The 21,502-nt window shown below is 43.9% G+C and overlaps 1 protein-coding gene across 1 annotated transcript in view; it reads right to left on the bottom strand.

Moving 5' to 3' along the window:
• Positions 1 to 2,020: 2,020 nt before the first annotated feature.
• Positions 2,021 to 21,502, bottom strand: part of Frzb (frizzled related protein) — a 32,107-nt gene continuing 12,625 nt past the window's right edge. The window contains exons 3-6 of the mRNA XM_075984744.1: positions 12,606 to 12,671; positions 8,096 to 8,300; positions 7,681 to 7,744; positions 2,021 to 3,529 (exon numbers count right to left, since the gene is read on the bottom strand). Of these exons, the coding sequence (XP_075840859.1) occupies positions 3,419 to 3,529; positions 7,681 to 7,744; positions 8,096 to 8,300; positions 12,606 to 12,671 (446 nt within the window). The 3' untranslated portion in view covers positions 2,021 to 3,418. The remainder of the gene's footprint in view (positions 3,530 to 7,680; positions 7,745 to 8,095; positions 8,301 to 12,605; positions 12,672 to 21,502) is intronic.

Below are 21,502 nucleotides of genomic sequence, written 5' to 3'. Positions count from 1 at the left end.
GAGGATCCCAGTTCTAGTCCCAGCATCCACGTGACAGCTCACATCCGTTGGTACCTACAGTTCCTGGAGGTAACTTCTAGACTCTGAGAGCACTGGGTACACACGTAGTGCATGCCAAACATTCACACACATAAAGAAAATAGTTAAAATTGAAATATATGGGCTTGAGAGATGGATCAGAAGGTAAGAGCACTGGCTGCTTTTCCAGAGGTCCTGAGTTCAATTCCTGGCAACCACATGGTGGCTCACAACCATCTGTAATGAGATCTGGTGGCCTCTTCTAGCATGCAGCATACATGTAGGCAGAATGTTGTATACATAATAAATAAATAAATAAATCTCTTTAAAAAAGAAAAAAGAAACCTACTGTCATGACACAGCCGTGCCGTCCTCTGGCTGTCATGACACAGCCGTCCTCTGACTGTCATGACACAGCCGTGCTGTCCTCTGACTGTCATGACACAGCTGTCCTCTGACTGTCATGACACAGCTGTCCTCTGACTGTCATGACACAGCCGTGCTGTCCTCTGACTGTCATGACACAGCTGTCCTCTGACTGTCATGACACAGCTGTCCTCTGACTGTCATGACACAGCTGTCCTCTGACTGTCATGACACAGCCGTCCTCTGACTGTCATGACACAGCCGTCCTCTGACTGTCATGACACAGCCGTCCTCTGGCTGTCATGACACAGCCGTCCTCTGACTGTCATGACACAGCCGTGCTCTGGCTGTCATGACACAGCCGTCCTCTGACTGTCATGACACAGCCGTCCTCTGACTGTCATGACACAGCCATCCTCTGGCTGTCATGACACAGCCGTGCCGTCCTCTGAGATGTCTGCACTGTTAGTGAAGGTGCAGCTAACACACCAGAAAACGGCACATGCTTCACTCACGGTGTTGCCACATTGAAAGAGTTCACAGAAATGACAAGTCTCATACAGACAAACAAGACATCACTAATACAGAGGACTAAGATGGAGGAAAGGTAGCAAGAACACTTCTTAATCTGAGAGGTTATTCCTTTTTGTCTATAAATGCGATTGTGCATGAATTATAAATCTATTAGAGGTGAGTGCCCTGCATTGAAAGCCATTGCTCTCCTATCTATGCACCTAAACACCTAAACAAGATATCTACAGGTTTTTCATTTATATCGAACTATTTCATCACTGGCTGGGGATGTAGCTTGGTGGAGAACCTGTCTAGCATTCCTAGGGTCTGGTTCCATCTTCAGGACCATAAGAAAAGAAAATAACAGAACAGTAAAATTTTCATCACATAAAATATCTTCAACTGCCGGGCGATGGTGGCGCACGCCTTTAATCCCAGCACTCGGGAGGCAGAGGCAGGCGGATCTCTGTGATTTCGAGATCAGCCTGGTCTACAAGAGCTAGTTCCAGGACAGGCTCCAAAGCCACAGAGAAACTGTCTTGAAAAACAAAAACAAAACAAAAATATCAACTGTGCCCTGGAAACACTGATAGCATGTTAGGAACTCCAGATGCCAGATCCTTCAGGTCTTCAGTAACCAAGTCTGCCCTTTCCCCAGGGTTGCTGTGGAAGCCCTGAGAAAACCAGAAAGGATGGGTGCATTCAGCCTGGGAACCCAGAGCCAAGACAGATACCCTAGGAGGGACTGGAGGCCAGCATCCCTAGCTCAGCACTTTGCCCCTACTTAATGACACAAAATTCTCCTCAAAAGGATGATGAAAGCACACAGGAGGAGACATCCCTGCCCCAGCATCAGAGACTACACAACAAAGTACCTGAAAGCAACCAAATGGTAGAGCCAAGCCTGGGCCGTCCTCCTACAGGCAAACATGGGACTCTGCTTCTGAATTTGGGGGAAATTTTGCTGTTTAGGGTCCACTCAAAACAAAACGAACAAAAGAATGCTTTTGTGCTGCTAAAAGAAAGAAGTCGGATGAGCTACTAATTGCCGACACGGGAAACTTCCGTTCAGAATGAATTTCATCCTGCAAGGTTGTTCTTACAGAAGGAAACATACACATCATTGCTTCATACATGTTTTATTTTCAGCACACCGTAGCTTAGGAATCCAGATCTACTACTATGACATGTGTAAACTGCAGGAAATGAGACGTTCCAGTGATTGGCGCATGCTCGAAAGATCCCCGCTGCAGGAAAGAAGGAGCAACATCACAGCTTTCCCATGTTATCTCGGGGGCTCACTGCAGCTTGAATAATAAAAGCATTTTGTTGTCGTTGTCTAAAACTCAGAAGGATCCCTCTCCTGACAGCGTGCTTCCTTGTATTAGACAGTCTGACTGAGCTTTACACAGTACAAATGCAAATGCAATGCCTAGGCCAACAGGCCGACCCAGTCTAGTCCGACTTGGGTGTGTGAAGCTGTAGACCCGCCCCCACACAAACACAGACATACACACACCACAGAAACAAAACCACAAGCCCAAAGGGAAAAAAATAAAAACAAGTTTGCACACTTCACTGCCCTGTATGTAACGACAATGATTTACAAAGCCACATACCTCTGTAAAATAAGACCTGGGTACACACGCATGCTACTTTAATAGCGTCTTTTTCTGGTCAATACAGCAAGCCAAATTCATTATGAACGGAAGTGGGGAGACGTCTAACAGTGGGCTTTCTTTAGAAGGAAGCAGAGCTAGGGTGATAATGGCAGGTGTCTAGCTATAAGTCTTTCTCTGATGCCCATTAATATAGTTATGCACAAACCAAACACATCACCAAAAGAGAGAACACCGCTGTTAATGGCCCAAGGGCTACTGGTTCCAGAATGCTTCTTAGACAGGCAAAATCGTCTTCCCTTGGCTCCTGACACTCTTTGTTTTGCTTCCTGCCAATCTTGAGAACTATTCATGCTGGGTGTCATTTCCTCATAAATGCTTCCTGGTGCTGTGCTGTCTGGATGTGCAGGATTTAATTTCCAGCTGCCATGCTACCTTTAATAAACATCTAGGACTCCCATAGCATGAGGGAAATGCCCAACAGGCATACAAAAACAAGGCTGGGCGTGCACCAGCAGGGCTGGTCTTACAGCAATGTCTGGCTTTCGATATTGTCCACAAATCTCTCATTACATCCAATATTGCATTCTCAATCTGATACAGAACACGAAACCAATGCCTGGGGACTGGTGCAAAGACCTTGGCATCAGCATGCCTAATTTACTATTACTGTCGAGAAAGAACAGTTTCCCCGTGATTAGTAAAATGGGATATTTGACAGATCTAAGGGTCTAACACGGGCCATTAAGAAGCAGAGAGGATGCAGAAGTAACGTCAGTTGCCACACGGTATCTGTAGTAAACAATACGTCAATGAGTGCAATCGTGCAGTTTTCCCTCGCTAGGTCCAGCAATGCAAGTCTTAGCAGGGAGTCCATGGTGTGGCCTTTTGCATTTCAGGACTTAGCTGCGTGCTGGCCGGGGATGAGAGTTCCTGCCAGACTTCTGACTCTGAGTGGAATCACCAGCATCCGTCTTCCCCAGGCCAAGATGACGGAGTTTCATATCCCAGCGCTGTAAAACAAAAAAAGACAAAACAATCAACAATCACGCGCCTGTAGCACAAAAGGCATCGTTTCTAGGATGTTCGCAGCTCAGGGAGATTGCAAAGCAGGATCTCTAAACTGTTTTACCACTTTTCCAAAAGTGTAAAATCTCCATCCCAGGACAACAATGGGGCCGACATTGCAAAAGCTCAACACTCTGAACTCAAAAGACACGACGAGACCCTCTCATCCAAAGACATCCAGCAATGCCGTCATACCAAAACTTGGAATCAAATCCCATGTTGGTGATCGATGCAGATGTCGGCACTATCTGTACTTTCCAAGTTTATATTCGAGTAGTTTTAAGTTGATAATTTTGAAAGGGGGGCTATTTTTCATCCTCTTAAGACCAAAGCGATATAACCCTTTTTGGGGGGACGGGGACTCAAGAGAGGATTTCACTGTGTAACAGCCGCCAGCTGTCCTGGAACTAGTTCTGTAGACCAGGCTGGCCTCTGCCTCTGCCTCCCCAGTACTGGGATTAAAGGTGTGCACCACCACCGCCTAGTGCAACATAACCTTTTAAAAGCTAGTTAAGTGGTTGGGGAGACGGCACAAGTGTAACATCCTACTGTTTGGTACCCAGCCTCTGGGGAAAAGCCAAGTGGAACGTCCAAGTCTATCGTCTCAGCGCTGAGGGAGCAGTGAGGGCAGGGGGCAGAGATGGGTCACGGTCAGTGCCTCTAGCTTAATCGGTTGGTCAGCTTCCTGAACAAGGAAGGTAAAGAGCCACTGAGGAGGACACCTGACAGTGACCCCTCGTCTCCATCTGCACACACATGAACATGTGCACACACATGAACATGTACACACACATACACAAAGTGAACCGATTTGAATAGTGGAAACACGAGGAGTCGTCAGAATAGTGTCCTAATACTCACCATTACAGCAAAACCCCAGGACCCTGCCTCTGCCTCGCTTTAACAATGCCCGTGTTGTAGGTTTCTGTTTGCTTGTTTGTTTGTTGTTGTATGCATTGGTTTTTAATAAGAAAGTCGTATTTACTTGTATCTCATATGAACAATGTCAATAGTGTTTGCTTACGATAAAAGGGATTGGAAGGAGGTTACATTTTGAAAGTATGGGAAGTGGTAAGAACAGCTGTGCTTGACAAACTTCAGTGAACATCGAGATCATCAGAGGATCCCGCTAGGAACAGCTTCCTGTCCGGCAGCTCTGAAATGGGACCTCTGGGCTGTGGGTTCAGTGACCTCACCTTAAGAAGCAAGAAGCTAATGCTAGATGACCCGGGTTCTCATCCTAAAATATTGCTTACCATGCAGACCTTTTAAACTTACTCAATGGCATTCTTATCATTTCTATATTGAGATTAATAACATTAATGATAGGATTATTCTAAAGACTGAATTATGTACTGAATGGCAAACAGTATGTTAGCTATTGCTATTTTCTATTAAATTATATCTTCTTCTTGGCTGAATTTATTCCACAATATTGTTGCTTTCCTATTTAAAAAATAATCTGATCCTTAATTATCACCAAGGTATCTTGGAGATAGCCAAGATTCAATTCAAGTATCTTGATTTGAATGACTGGCTATCGTGGAACTTAGGCAAACAATCATGTATACGGGAGAATGGTGATAAGTCTTTTTGGAACTTAGGCAAACAATCATGTATACGGGAGAATGGTGATAAGTCTTTTTGGAACTTAGGCAAACAATCATGTATATGGGAGAATGGTGATAAGTCTTTTTAAATGACCTTCCTCTCAAAGAAAAATCAGCTGTAAAGAGCAACTCTGATTGGACTACAAAAAAAAATCCACCATAAAAGTCTTTTTAACATTCCTGAGTTAACTGGAAACCTATAATAAGAATCCTAATAATTCTAGCCAGAAGAGTTTTTCCTGCACCAAACTTCTGACTCAGAGCAGAAACACAAATTAAAAATTGGCCCACTGGGTCTGGAGAGATGGCTCAGTAGTTAAGAACATTTGCTAAACTTGCAGAGTACCAGGGGTTCCCAGCACCCAAGAGACAGCTCACAAGCATCTGTAATTCCAGTCCCAGGGAATCCCACACCCTCTTCTGACTTCGTGGGCAGCAGGAACTCATGCGTACGTATACACACAAACACTCAGACATACAAATAAGAATTTAAAAAATCTTTAAAAAAACAAAAACAGGGAAGAGAATTGGGTGTTTGTAATATGCATTACTATAATAATGGTTTGTATTATACATTACAATAATAATATATACTATAATAATGGTTTGTATTATACATTACAATAATAATGCTATAATGGATTGTATTATACATTACTATAATAATGCATACTATAATAATGGTTTGTATTATACATTACAATAATAATACATGCTATAATAATGGTTTGTATTATACATTACAATAATACAAACACCAGTGCAGGAGGACTAAAGAGAGTTTGAGGGCAACCTGCACTACACTGCAAGTACCAGTCCAGCCTGTGCTAAATTGGAAGTACCAATCCACCTAAGGCTATATTGCAAATAATCTTAAAAAAAAAAAAAAAAAAACCTTGTTCAAGTTACTGGTTTATTGTCTCCCAGAGGTGTGTGAATCTCAGTCTGGAACATCCAAAACTGTGATTGCCCTGTAGGGAGCGAGGGAAAGTCCATCTACCATGCTACGGATCAGGACGAGCCATGCATGCATCCCAGGGAAACATAACCAGCCAGGCTTGTTCCGCTTGCCAGCAGAGATACTGACGCTCTTCCAGCTGGTACAGGAATTTAGGACAAATGCTTGTTCTGCGCTAGGAAGCAGAAAACAGACTTGAAAGCATGAGAAGAGACCCCGGTATTGGGAAGCAGAGCCATTTCTCCACTAACAACTAAACACCGGGCTCACTGACGAGAGATGAAAGCAGAGAACGCTGGCGGTCGGCTTTTGGCGCTTCTGACAAAAGGCGGAGGGCGGAAGGAGCTTGGTAGTGATCGTCCCTAGCTATGAAGTCGCGCCCTCCACATTTTTGTAGGTCACCTCAACTCACATGTGTCCGCCATGCTGAGTGCCAGATGTGTAAGATCAACGGCCTAGGGGTGTTTAGCTTTCCTTGTAAATCCTTCCCAAGCCTTCCAAGAGAAGAGGGTGTATTGTGCTTGGTGTGATTCCCACCCCCACCCCAGCACACATCCTAGGAGTCTTCAGCATTTCCCTCTTTCGTTCTCCGCTTTGAAAAAGATGTACTAGTTCAACAATAAAAAAATGAAAACCTTTTTTAATAAGTAATTCACTACTTGATTTTTTTTTGATATATTGATTCTAGGATCTTAATATGAAATACGAAAGCCACATTGCAGTTCTCAGGACTTAATTTGGCGGGATCCCCTCTTCACTGATGACAGTGGCAGCGACTTGTTCATAGGAATTGATGTCTGTACATTACTCATTGTGGTAGTTTTTTCATTTATCATTGATTTTTTTTTCCCTTCCCGGAGAAGAACAATTTGTTTAGAAACAATAAAATTTTTCTATTCCCTACTCCTGGCAACTGGAGATCAAAACAACACCTGTCCTGACCAAAGATTCTAAGATAAAGCTTCTGGATAGAATTCTTGGAAAGGCGTGTTTTCCTCCTCCCTTTTCCCACCCGAAATGAAGTGTTAGGTTAACATTAGAACAGTCCTGTGGGACTTCTACTGAACATGGAGATGGAAGTGATACCCTACCCATGGCAGACTAATTAATTGTCAGGAGGCTGCCATTCCCATGATAGTGTGACACCAGTCCGTGCTGACTGGCTAGCTATCGGCAGTCTCACAAGAAGGGCGGCAACTGCAGCCAGAGCTTTGGTGCACATACAGTGAATTCAATCCTCCGATGAATAGACATTAAAGACAATTCCAGTTTCTAGAATATTCAATGTATGTGTATATGTCTATGCATATGTGTCTGAATATCAGGTCTTAATATTCTCATGAAGGTGAGGGCAACTATTTAATTTATATGAGAGATGGTTTTCTCTGGACTATATTAGCAAGCAGAACTATTTTTTTTCTGGGGCTGTGGACTGAAACTTGGAGTGTGCTTGCTACGTAAGCATTCTGCCACAGCCAAGTCCCCAGCCCCAGTGCGTTACCACTTGAAACATAAAATCTAATCTTACCTTGACTTTCGTACCCAGCCGATCCCTCCACTTCTCAGCTATAGAGCCTTCCACCAAGAGTAACCTGCGATTTGAAAATCAAATGACCACGTTTGAATAACCAAAGTATGTTATTGAAAAAGTCAAGAAATAGGTGGCAAGAAAAACTAAATATGTTTATTCTAGAATAGAGAGGTCAGAGAGTTGGAAAGAGTCATGGACCTCTTTTAGAAATAAATGAAGCTACGATCCCTTTTTCCAGAAAAATCCATACCCACAAATTATACTTACATCCTTTTCTATCCAATATATAAAATTAAAAATGTAGCTACAGTGCCCAAGGAAGTAGAGAAGACAAGAACGTCACAGCAAGATGTGTAAAGAGAAACATAATGCCTGGGAAGTAGACGCGACCCTGAACTCTTAGGGTGACTACCTGGAGCGTTCCTCGTCTTCATAGCCCATGATGACATATTCCTCGTTAACGTGAAGTGGGGGGCACAGGCAGCCAGAGGTGGTGTAGAGGTTCACAGTATCCCTGGGGATGTTCACCAGAGACGCCTTTAGGATCTCTTTCACCTCCACGACGGCAGTCACATCGTGGCACCTCGTCTTTACCTCTTTGACTTTAGCCCGGATGACTGGATAAAAGAAAGGGAATCCGGTTTCTATGAAGACCCAAAGTAGGCACACCATTGCAAAAGAGCCAAGAGAATTCTTTCCAGCCAACTCATTTCAAGTTCATACTCGATGGCTGGGAGAAGTAAGGCAGACCTTTTTCTTTAATGAAATTAAATACATAGAAGTATCTGTATCTGCATACACTGGTGTTTATATATGCATGCGTGTGTGTACAAGTGTTTGATTTTCAAAAACCCACTTAGCTAATCAGAGTTGATTGAGTAATGTTCTAATTTCCCTCCAGAGTCTCACTTGGGATGTATGAATGTGCATGCGTGCAGGCACCAATTGCTGCCAAGAGGAATTGGCTCACACTGATTCCACCCTGTGGGAAGGCCTGGATTCCACTCTCTACTCTGTTTCTTCCCTTGATTGATTTCTTTTCGAGGCGGGATCTCTTCAGGGTTACGACACAGTCCTGTTCGGTAGTGTTTGCAAACGGGTTCTTCAATCTCTTAACCGTTTTCACCTCAGCTCACCATGCAGACATCGGCAAGGCCCTTCAGGTGACTGCCATGTTTTCTATGTCTTTTAGGTGGACTGAACTTTCTTCGTGAAGGAAAGTTGTCCACCAGACCTTGTTTCCTCCATCTACTTTGTCAGCGGCTCTGCCGCCCCATGACCCTACCGTGTCATGGAGAAACTTCCATCCTGCAAGCAGCCTCCGTCTCCTCTCGCGATGAAAGGTGCTATGCTAGCTCTTGCTCTCTTACAGGACCCAGCTTCCCTTCTCAGTCCAAAGACAAATCGTCCTCCACTGCAAATCACACTCTATGACCGGGAATCTACAGAGTACGCGTCTTCTGCTTCCCTTTGGAAGAGCCATATTGTGGAGATCTCTTCTTCTGATACATAAGCATTTTTACAGCAAAGTTTTTTTTTTTTAAGAAAAATGTGAAGATGCCAATTAATAAAATGTCAACAGCCATTGCTCGGGAAGCCTTGTCATATTAGTACAGTGTCCACAGAAGAATACAATATATCCTAGTGAATCCACTTTGGGAAGGCTTTCTAGGTAGGTAGGCATGCACAGACTCTCCCAGATATTTTAGGTGTTCGGGTCGATATAAGATTGAAAAATCCCTCCATGAAAACCTAGAACGAGCTGGCAATTCATTCCTCCACCTATGTTCCAGCTTGATCCCAGGAACTTAATGGCCTACCATTAAGTCATGCACAGGACAGAGATTCACTTTCCACAACTTATTAATCTCTAGGATAAAGCCTTATTTTTGTTTCACGACTAGTTCAGTCTTCGGAGTCTCCATTTGTCCCAGTGCAAGAACGAGAGCTTGTGGCAGACCAAGCCGAACTGCCCAGCTGGCCCTGCCTGGCCTGTTTGGCAAGGGGAGTCCTCTCTCCGCCTGTCCTCTGGGCCCTCTGTTTTGACAAGTGACGACGAGTTCTGAAGGCCAGCTAGCAGCCGTGTTTGTGTGCATCCTGACTGAAATGAATGTGGTCCACAGTACCCAGCCGTCAATAGCGCTGGGTGCGCTGTGCAAATGTTCTCGAGCTAATGATTTATTTACCCAGGGCGCCCGCTGTTCCCATTAGAAATTTTTAGCACATGCACCTACTCCAAAGAAAACACCTCTCTCCACAACACCTACCTTATCCAAGGAATTTGGGTAAAACTCACAACGTTTCACTGAATTTGTCAAGAATGAGGCAGCGGTTTTATAGGAACTGCCAATTGTCCTACCTGTACTTTGTTTTCTCGGGAGATACATGCAAGTACCTCAAGTGAAAGTCAGTATACTAAAAAAATATTTCTGTTCCATGGTTTACCTTCTAGCCTGCTTTGCCTTATGAATCTGTAAGTTCTACCCAAAAGCTAATCTTTGACTCATGGGTAGCCTGGTTAGTATCTGACTATGAAAAAAGAATATTTTCCCTCCTTTTAACCCCCAGTTGTGACAGGGGAAACCTAGGTTGGCTTTGGGCTTGCTGTACAGGTGAGGCTGACCTTGAACTCTTGGTCCTCGTGGCTTTATTACCGAGTGTCAGGACGGACTACAGGTGTAAGCCACCGTACAAGGCTCCTCCTTTTATCAGTTGTGATCCACAGCCAATCATCTATCACAATACTCACTCAGCTACCTTCTCTAAGATCTCTTTAGTGATTAGTAGTGATTAGTGTTTGAACTTCTAATGATAAGAGTACCACCAGCTACTGCGTTCACAGGGAAGCTAGAGAACATTGGAAGTAGAATGTGAAGACACATAGAAACGACTCATCTCTTAGGAGAGATTCTTTGTTGCTGGTGTTTTTTTAAAGTGTGTGTGTTGTTGTTGTTGTTGTTGTTTTAGTGTGTGTATGTGTGTGTGTGTGTGTGTGTGTGTGTGTGTTGCTGCTGCTGCTGCCTGCTTGTTTGTTGATGGACTCTCACGTACCCCAGGCTGGCCTCCAACATGCTATGTACCAGAGGATGACATTGAACCACACAACCAGTTTCAAATGGGACTAATGATCTCACCCAGGGTTCCATGCATGCCCAGCAAGCACTTCCCCAACACTGCTAGGCCCTGGTACAAAATTGTTTTTATTTTTTATCATAATTGTACTTAAAAGTTCACATAGCCTTTATGAATCTTTAAAAGGCTAGCTCTCTGAAAATGAAGGCCTTTTTTTCCCCTGCAGTCACGTCAGCTTGCACAAGGGGAGGAGTCCAGCATTTGATTCTTAGACAGACTAAACCTTTAGCCCCGGGATGTCTGTCCCTCCCTGGTCTGTCTATCCTCACTAACCAAGAGTGGCTAAGATTCTGCTGAAGATGAGCGGTCAGCTGGGCCAGGCAGCCCATGCCCACAACTCTAACTCCAGAGAGGCTAAGAATATAAGTTTAGGGGCAACCTGGGCTACAGAGCGAATTCAAGGCTAGCCTTTGAAGTACAGAGTCTAAAAATAAATAACTTATAAGCAAAAGATAAAAACTTGTTCCATTGAAGAGAAACTTGGGGAAGAAGTTGCATTCAAATTCACCCACCCCCGGGAGTTTCTTTCCTTACGATCCTTAAACAATATTACTGTCATGGTTTTTTAAATTTCTCTCCTTCCAAGTCCCCAAACTGCAGAAGTTGAAATAAATCTCTCCATGCTCTCTATCCTTATATATAAATAAGGCATATGAAGACTACATTCTTATTTTAATAACACAGTTCTCTTAGGAGGACTCTGCAACCCACGTCTACTCACTAACTCAGGATCAGAGAGTGGCCTGACCCTGTCAGTCTCATCCACAGGCTGAGCATTCCCACTGCCAAATCCAGTACAATTTTACAAACAGAAAATTCCACACCTGACTTCCTGAGACAGGTCCCAGTCAAACTGAAGATGCCCCTATAGTCACCTTCAGGAAATGTTGTCTATGAAACACACATTTCATGCTTAAACTTCAGCCCTATTCCAAAGATTATTGCCTATCCACAAGCATTCCAAAATACAAAATAGAAGTCTGAAATCCTAAACACTTCTGGTCCCAAGAATTTTGGATAAGGAATATTCAACCTCTGTTCAAAAGCGATTCTAGGAGAAGTCTGTGGACTGCAGTAACACAGGGCAGACCTGTACCAGCTGAGGGACTCTGGTGACTGCCTCTCTGAAACACGACAGTGATTTTTATTGACATGAGAGTGATGTTTGTTGGAGGCCAACAGTACCCCAAATATGTTATGTATAATGTAAGAAGGGGCAGCTTTGGCTCGAAAATCACTCATAAAACCAGGATAAGAAGACTGTTCACGAACCGTCGGGAAATTAAATGAGATAGTATGTGGAAAGCACCTAAAAGAGTCCCTGTAGAGATAGCATCCTCCCCTTCTGTCGGCCAGCTCTGTTTGTACAGGTGACTCTTCAATTAGCATTTACCTTATCTCAATGTTTGGTTAAGTAAAACAGCAAACCGTGCCCTTAGATGGGTGTCAAGAACCAGTAAGTCTTTCATCTTTTTCCAGTGTCCTTCATCACTCCAGAGGAGCTCAGCTGCAACCCAGGTACCGACCCAGAGACAAGAACTTCTTTGAAACTGATATCTGGGTACTCAATACTTTGGTTTTCAAAAAAAATGTTTGATAAACCCATCAGGCATTTGACAAGAACGCTGCCACCATGATAACATTTTAGTCAGCTGAAGCTGAGGACCCCCTTGCTAGCGTCCTCCTCGGTCTTTAAGCCTTATGCTTAAACTACCTGTTTGCATGCACGCAAGCACGTACATATAACATACACACAAGAGTCTGGGAGCGGACTGCGAAGGTATCCTTACCGTAATTGTAGTTGTTTCGGAAATAGGTCTTCTGTGTGGCTCTGACAGGCTTACACTTGCAGCGCTCTGGAAAACAGGCCATGGTAAGTGACTCTTCTATCTTAGCCATCTCTGTTCACCCGCGTCCTTGAAGGGAGACCGCGTGAACCTGGCGGTGAGATGCTGCTGCAGTCCTGCCTCTGATGGTTTTCTCCTGAACTACCTGCTGTCCCTCTGTCTCCACAGCCTGTTACTCACGTTCCCAACCTCTTCCATCTAATCCCAGTCCCGCTGCTGGCCACCCCGCTTGAGCTAATGGGGAGCCCAGACTCGCAGACCCCAGGCTGAGAGGTGTACTCGGTACTTTTCAGAAGATGGATGGTAGGCTCACTGTAAGGCAATCTTCTCTCATGCGGAGATAGCTAGTGTGGCCCCATGGAAGACCTCTTGGTGTGTGTATGCTTTTCACAGATTGCATGGCATCCTCCACATATCAGATCCTGGATCAGAAAGCCACTCAAGATCAACAAAAATTGCTATGAGCCAGAGAGTCCCTTCCACGAGTAAATGAGCTGCCATCCCATGCAATGGTATTTCTGTGCCTGCTGGAGAGAATATACGTCTTTTGAAAGTATAAATTCTATATATTAAAAATATCTTCTAAAGTCAGCACTGAAATAATATGCAGATAAGGAACATGATACAGACCGAGAAGGCTGTATTTCTATACTTAGGGATGCATATATGTGTGTGAGACATGTATGTTATACATGTCATATATATGACAGCAATTAAAAAAAGAGGCCATGAATTTGAGAAAAAGGAAATATAAGTGGTGGTTGGAGGGGGAAAAGAGAATGGGAAGGGATGAAATTATATTCTAATTTAAAAAAATAAAAATCATTAATAGAAAAAATAAATCATAAAAGATAGCAGTGAGTAGTGACCTGAACCCATTTTACCTAGTAGATATGCACATCATAAAATCTCTGGTGATCTCAAAATTTTCAACTGTAGATAATTTTCTATCTTCAAGAGCATATTTTTTAAAAGAATGTATTTATTATGTATACAACATTCTGCCTTCATGTATGCCTGCAGGCCAGAAGAGGGCACCAGATCTCACTACAGATGGTTGTGAGCCACCATGTGGTTGCTGGGAATTGAACTCAGGACCTCTGGAAGAGCAGCCAGTGCTCTTGACCACTGAGCCATCTCTCCAGCCCCCCAAGAGCATATTTTTATAACTGTTAAGGAAAAGCTACATGACCAAAGTGATTTTGCTGAGAAACTGGAGTTGGGGATGTAGCTCAGTTATAATGTATATGCTTATATTGATGAGGCCATGAGCTATATCCATAGCATAGTAACACACACACACAGTGACTGTGATCGTTTGAATGTATTTGCTCCAGAATCTCATAGGAAGCAAAGGAAGTGGCACTATTCGGAAGTGTGGCCTCCTTGGAAGAAGTATGGTCTTAATGGAGGAGGCTGACTGACTCATGTTTTAAATCCAGACCCTGAGATTGGAGGGCACACCTTTAATGTGGGCCACACCTTCTGTTGGAAGTGTGTCTCAGCTGGGGTGGGCTTTGACACCGTTTCTAAGTGTCCCTCAGCGTGACAGTCAGTTGATTTCCCGTTGTCTACAAGATGTGGCACTCTCAGCTCCAGCCCCACCTCTGCCTGTACGCTGCCATGTGAACCTCTGAACTGCCAGCAAACAACTTGTACAACAGCTGCCATGGTCACGGTGTCTCCTCACAGCAATAGAGAACCATAAGACACTTATCTAGCTCTTACCTTGTTAGCTATTTGGTTTTGTACTAATATGTCATAATCTTTTCCGTTTTTACAAAGGTATCCTAAAAATGAGCATTATTTCTGAAAAAAAATAAATGCTATAGCTTTAATTTACAAGTTATCCCCATAAAGATATAGGTTGGCTCTTTCTCTCTGTAGAAATACGTACGTGTCAGCATCGTGCCTGCAAGGACTAAGATTTTAGCTGATCACTAGAAGACTTGCCAAGCTGTTATGGGCTCTGGGTTTCATCCTCAGCATTGCAAAAACAAAATAAAGTAATACACATTGATAAATTAGCTATACGGTTTCTAATCTTCAGAAATTGTCTGCTTTAATAAAAAAAAGGGTTTAGTTAAAAATATATACCAACTGTCACTAAATTGATTCTAATTTGATATTGTTACCAATATAACTTTGCTTGAAGCATAAACAAAGGTATTACACCAAACTTCACAGGCAGAGATTCTTTTTTATTATAAAGTGATTTAGGAATATTTCAAGAAGGCCTTTCTATAGTGGTATGTATTCCTTCTACACAGACTATTCCCTAAGAGCGAATGAGCTGGGTAAATATGTTCTTGGGGACTGGGGCTGTTTCTCTGCACTGTACTCATTAATCTCACTGGCCACCAAGGGAATATTGCTACACTGCATAAAAATATGGCCCTTTATCTGTGTTGATGTCCTTTGCCCATGCTGCCGCAGAGGCCCATGTGAACCGGGTGTTGAATCGTATGTTGGACCACGTGTTGAGGTGTGAAGGCCACGCAGAGAAAACCCCAGCCCCTCACCTGAGAGCTGACCCTCTCCTCTCTGACCTTGCGATAGCAGACCCTCATGATCCCAGCACAGGAGAGCTGACCCTGCCCTTTATAAGAGAGCACGTGGGAAAGCTGGTCTCACTCCTCACCACAGGCATGGGTAAGCTGGCTCTGGCCCTCTCCTGAGGCGGATGGTCCCAGTGACCAGGTCAGATCAGCTCAGCTACCACCTAGGCACACATCCAGGCCTGTGGGTGGGCACTCCCCAACCTCTATCCTATCAGTGGCCTGCTGGAGTGTGTGAAGGACTGGCCCTGTAGAACCATGGTCCCTGGATCTCCATGACTAGGGGAAACAGAAAGATATCCGAGAAGAGATTCGGTGAGGGACCAGTGTTGATGGTGTGCCAGACCAGAGGCCTTGAACCTGACCAACAACTCTTTACATTACACAATGGACATTTGCAAGTAGAGCTGTTTGGACAAAAGTGTGTAGTGCATGGTACACAGCTGCTCCCAGTGCCACCAAGACAGATGAAGAGGGGATAGAGAGGCAGGAAAGATGGAACAGCAAAGTAGGGGTTTCCATTTACTTTTCAAGTTTGTTGTTGTTGTTTAACTAATATTCTTATTTGTATGTTTTACTTGTTTTTATTTTTATCTTATATTTATCACTTCTCTTTTAGTTTTCTTTGTGGGGGACACTACAAGGGCAGTGTCAGATTTGTGGGATACAGAGGGAGCGGGAGATGAGTGGAACTGGGGTGCAGGATGTGAAATGATGTTTCATTTCCCGATGCTTAAACTTTTTATTGAGCCAAGAGAACTACCATTATTGCTAGTGGAATTGGTAGTATTCTCCCCTTCCCAGTTTCCTGGTCAGACAAGGACTATTAAGTTTTAGCTCTATGATGGTAAACTAAAATATATTGCTCAAATTTTCATAAAAACATTATATATTAAGAATAAAATCTTATAAAGGAATTAGAGGCTGCCTTGGTGGTTTATTTTAGGGGAACTTTTAATTAAAGGGGATGATTTTCTAATGGAGTGATGAGATTGAATGTGGGCAGTTTTGATGTTAGAAGATTATTCCCCTCAAAGTCGAGAACTGAACACAATTCCCTGGGCTGTGGGGCAGAGAGCAGCACTCATCTCCTGAGTGGCCACGGCCAGGACTCCTCCTCGGGTTACACTCTATGCCATCTCGCTTTTCCACTCAGTTCTTCCAGCCACTCTGCTGGAAATATTGTTTATTATGCTAATAGAAACAAGAGTTTATCACCCTCGAACGAGAGAAGCTACCACGCCCAGCGCCCCACCGAACCAGACCTGCGGGGTCCCCAGCACTGAGATGCCCCAAGTTACTCCATAGTATTTGAGCTCATTCACAACCTAAGGTCTCTGCAGTGAGACTTGTGAGAAGCAAAAGCCACTGGGGCTTCTACACCTAGGTTTGCTCATGATAGCAGCCTCGTTTATTAGAAACAAGTAGAATGTTATTTTTATACAGGTTTGGAAGGTTGAAACAATTCTAAAGCCCTTATATAATTATAAAATTTGTATTGCCTGGGTTTTGCTGTTTAATACAACCTGGTCTAAGATGAAGCCTAAGTGTGAGACGCGGTTCCAACTGGTGCTGACCTTAGTGTGAACTGATTTTGATCTCTATCACAGCTGTAAGACTATAATTAACCCCACTGGATATCAACAGCCCATAAGCCAATTCTTACTTTGGAAGACTCAGTAGATATTCTTTTGATTTTTCTAAGAAAATATCTCCAGTCTATACTTAGGAGTTATGGCCAAAAGGTAAGGGTTAAGAGAAAATACAATTCTATGTAATTACATTTCCTCTGCTCTGTCCTGACTGACCATTCCGATGAGATCAAAAGCGCACATCTGACCCAAGCTCCACTTGCCCCCTTCCTTCCACTCCAAGACACTTAGGAGACAGCCATGGCAAGCTTTTAAGAGACACAAAATAAATTCATACAATGTGAAGATTTATACCCTCAACTCTGACCTTGACATAATTCCCACTGCCAACTAGCAGTGCATACCTTGAGTTGTTTTAGACATCTGTTACTAGATGCCACACCATGCCTGTGCCTTCCTCTACTTCACAACCTGGGACAGGCAAGCGTTTCTAAACACGAGGTGGGGAAAGGAAGGAGAACATTTATCAAAGCCTTCCAGTCGCTGGCGCGTTCGTGTATTTGCTGGGCTAATATTTACTTGCCATGTGCCACCTTCTAGGCTCTGTCCCAGGACTGCAGGACGTCTTACGGACAACAAAGCCAGTGCGAAGGGCACAACATGACACCCAGACAACCTGAAACTGTGTGTGTGTGCGTGTGTGTGTGTGTGTTATGGAAAAGAAGCATATTACGTACATGCAATGCATCTAAGTACTCTGGCTGACCCAGTCCTCTGTGGAAATGGTCTTCAAATCCACATCGAGAGAGTGAGTTAGGATCACCCAGTCAAGAACTACTTCTTGCCAACTTCATTTAGAGAGAGGAAGAGAGAGAAAGAGAGAGAGAGAGAATCACACAAAGGAGACCAAGGAGAAGCATCCAGAAACGTGGGAGGAACCAGGAGGGCATGGAGTCACCAGGGCTGGAAAAACAGGAAATTCTAAGGGGGAAGAAGGGTGATCTCTGTGTCAAACGAGCCTCAAAGCCGAAGTTAGTTGAGAAATAATAAAAGGGTCCATTGAATTTAATTGGCAAGAAGATGACAGAGCCCTGAAAAAAACCAGGAGAATGGGGCTTTGAAAGCCAGGACACTTATCCACCGCACAGGAGATAAGGACACAGGGTACCGACGTTGACAGGATGATGAATTTGTCAGCGGGAGGATGAGAGCCCTTTCTCTCACAGCTTTTACTCTCTGGTTGGCGGATGGAGTGATGGTGTCAGACGCGAGGCATGAGGATAAGGGACACAGCTGTCGATGTCTCCAGAAAGAAGAATAAGACGGATGTCTCAAACGAAAGGACGAACTGCAGGGAAAAACTGCCACACAAACTGCTTCTCCAGTGAGGCTTCTCTCCCGAAGTGTGTCAGTCACACATTTGAGGGATTCCTTCCATCGACTCTTGTTGAAGAGTTGCCACAAAACGAGAAAAAGGGAATTAAAAATATTCTCAAGAAAACCACATATTCCCGTAGACAACACAATCTCACATAAAGGAAGAAGTCAGAGGGTGGACGGAGGGTAAACGGCAGTGGATGGGCAGGTCGTCTTAAAGGAGTAAGGAAAGTAAGCTACGGTTCAGAAGGAATCATTTGGAAGGAAGAGCAGAAGTAGCCAAAGTGTGGGATGCTCGAAATGGAGATTATGAAGCCAGCGCCATCGCTACATGGCAAAGTAGAGCCTGCCCGAGGAAGAGAATGGCTGCAGCAGAACAGGGTAGGAGGTGAGGAGAAGTTTGGACTTGGTCCATCCGCTAAATCAAAAATCAGCTAAACAGCAACAGGGCAGATGCCAGGCTTGTCCTAGCAACTTCTGAAGGGGACCGGCCTACAGACAAAGTGCACTTCAAAAGGTTTGTTCCACTACCCTTCCAGAAACAGGAGTTGGGAAAATATCCTGAGAGTCCGCCCCTAGGGCCAAGCACACTCCCTCACCCTGATAGTAAAGTCATCTAAAGGATACCTGATGGAAAATCTCTGGAGTCTTACTGTTCCTGGGATGTTAAAAACAAAGGCCATCAGAATCATAGTTGTCTGATCTCAGGGGTAAAACGGGAAGTGGGAGGAGGGAGAAGGGGAGGGCATCCTAAGAACAACGCCTGCAGAATCAGAAACCAGTAACTCTCTTGAGCTGGGAACAATATTAAAGGGCTAGACAGCAGTTTCTAATTTTACTAGTGTTACAGCCATTTGAAGGTGCATCATCATACACTGAGAACAATTTGACACAACTAAGTAGATAAATCTCGGAAGCAAAAGCTCCCGGTGACAGAGGATGCACTGTAGGGTTGATCTAGCTGCACACGCGGAAGATGTAATGGCACTAATCTATAGTCATGAATATTAGGACCCTACTGCTGTAGGCTGGGAAATCTCTAAGGAGGACAAAAATCCTCGTCATCCTCATTTCAGTGATGGCTGCACAGGTGCAGACACTGTCAAAACTCGGGGCAGCCATCACGTGATACTCGTGCATTTTGTTCTAAACTAAACTTTAGTAAAATCCCATTGACCTAAAAATCACAAGACCAAGACATTCCCTTCACTTCTCCATAAAATGAAGTGACCTGGCAGCCTTCATCAGATATTTAAAATAATATTTATTTTCTGAATATTTGCATAAGGCAAATTGTGTGTGTGTGTGTGTGAGAGAGAGAGAGAGAGAGAGAGAGACAGACAGACAGACAGACAGACAGACAGAGAGGGAGGGAGGAGAGAGAGAGAGAAAGAGAGAGAGGGACAGAGAGGTAGAGATTTTATTTTGGATTAGAGAAAAATACGATGAAGTTGACTGATGAACCTAGATAGCAGAAAAGAAGTTATAAAAACCAAAAGTAACATGGGCTCAACTCAGCTAATAAAAACAAACCTCAAATTTTGTAATAAAGGTCTCAATTCATAATGATTTGTGCTTTGCAAAAGGAAATTGCTTAAGATTGCAAAGACTAACATTGCATCACCAAAAAGAGGAAATTCCATTTGTTTCTTCCAGATTAGATTTTCAGAAATATTTAAATAAATTGCTTTCCACAATGTTTTGGGGTCTAAGAGTCATTCAAATTGTCTAAAATATGATCCAACGCGATTCTGTTTTCCCATAAGTGTCTTGTGATTTCCTTAAAGTCAAAAAACAAAGGAGCAAAACGGACTCCACCACCATTGCAAGGTCACCTACAGAAAGGACGAGAAGGAAGGAGAAATGCCGGGCTGTCGCCTGCCTTATCTCTAGATATGCCCTTGGTGTACAGGAGGTCTGGGGGAACCATTTTCCATTACGCTTTGAAAAATAGGAGGATGGATGGACTAAAACCAACTCTGAAACTCTCACGCTGGGAGCCTAGGAAGGAGTTGACGCCCCATCCTCATTCGAGGTGGAAAATTTCAATTAAGAGATTGTTTTTGTTGCTAAGTGCATTCTATTTGAAATGCCTATAGGATAGGGAGATAAGAAATAGAAATATGCTATTCTTCCTGGGAGACTGGGCAGAATCACAGCCAAAGACGTGAGGAAGAAGCTCTGTGAGCAGAGGAATTCTATCAGGAATGAGCACTTAGGCAGAGGGAGGACAAGGAGCCTTGGGAAGTGCTGTGCCTGGGGACAGAAGCGCTAAGACAATGTTGCTAACATTTCAGGGGAAAGAATGAGAATGGGTTAGAAGTGGCAGTTTCCATGTGGTGGACGGCTTGGGAGAAGTCTTTCCGGTCATTGGAAACTGCAGTGCAATCACAAAAGGTACCATTTACCAGTTGCAGAATATTAGTTTAAGGGGTGTTGTTTTTGTTTAGGCTGCATTTGTTTAACTCTGTGAAGCTGTGATTCCTTGCCTGTCTAAAACACCTGATGATCTAATAAAGATCTGAATGGTCAATGGGCCAATAGCGAGGCAGGAGAGAAGACAGGCAGGGCCGGCTGGCACAGAGAAAAAATAAAAGGAGAACTCTGGAAGAGAAGGAGCAAGAGAAGAAGGAGAGGAGGGCCTGGGAGTAGCTGCTGCAGCTGCGCGGCAAGCCATGGAGTAAGAGGGAAGATAAGATTTACAGAAGTAAGAAAAGGAAAAAGCCCAAAGGAAAAAGGTTGTTGGGCTAATTTAAGAAAAGATGGCAAGCAACAATAAGCCAAGCTAAGGATGGCTATAAATTAGTAAGAATAAAGCCCTGTGGGATTGGAGGTGGGCCCCCAAATAGTAAAGAGTAAAAACCAACCACCAAATTTACCCATGCTAATTTCCCCAGCTGTGTCTGGCTAAGCCAGCCTTGGCAGTCAGCAAGCAGGGGTCAGTGCACTCTGACGTCCATCTCCAGAGAGACCAGTGAAGTCATTTGGGCCAGGCACATACAACGATACATCAGAATTTATCAACTATTGCTTCCCTGGAAATGTTTGTGTCTTTTTAATATTGATGCTTCTACATTAGTTGTCATTACACATAGAAAACGAGAATTATTTTTGGTTTATTTAAAGGTTAACATCCTGGCCTGAGACAGTAGTTTAGTTGTTGGACTGCTTGCTAGCACGTCCGAAGCCTGGGTACCTCTTCCACGCTTAAAACAAAGTGTGGTGGCGCCAACTGTAACCCCAGTGCGTGGGGGGTGGAGGCAGGAGGATCATATGTTCGTGCTCACCTTCAGCTGCTTAGGGAGTTCGAGGC

The sequence above is a fragment of the Microtus pennsylvanicus genome, chromosome 9 (genome assembly GCF_037038515.1).
Source record: "Microtus pennsylvanicus isolate mMicPen1 chromosome 9, mMicPen1.hap1, whole genome shotgun sequence".
NCBI classification, from domain to species: Eukaryota; Metazoa; Chordata; class Mammalia; order Rodentia; family Cricetidae; genus Microtus; species Microtus pennsylvanicus.
Note: the sequence above shows the minus strand (reverse complement) of the source record. Positions and strands in the feature narration are given on the sequence as shown.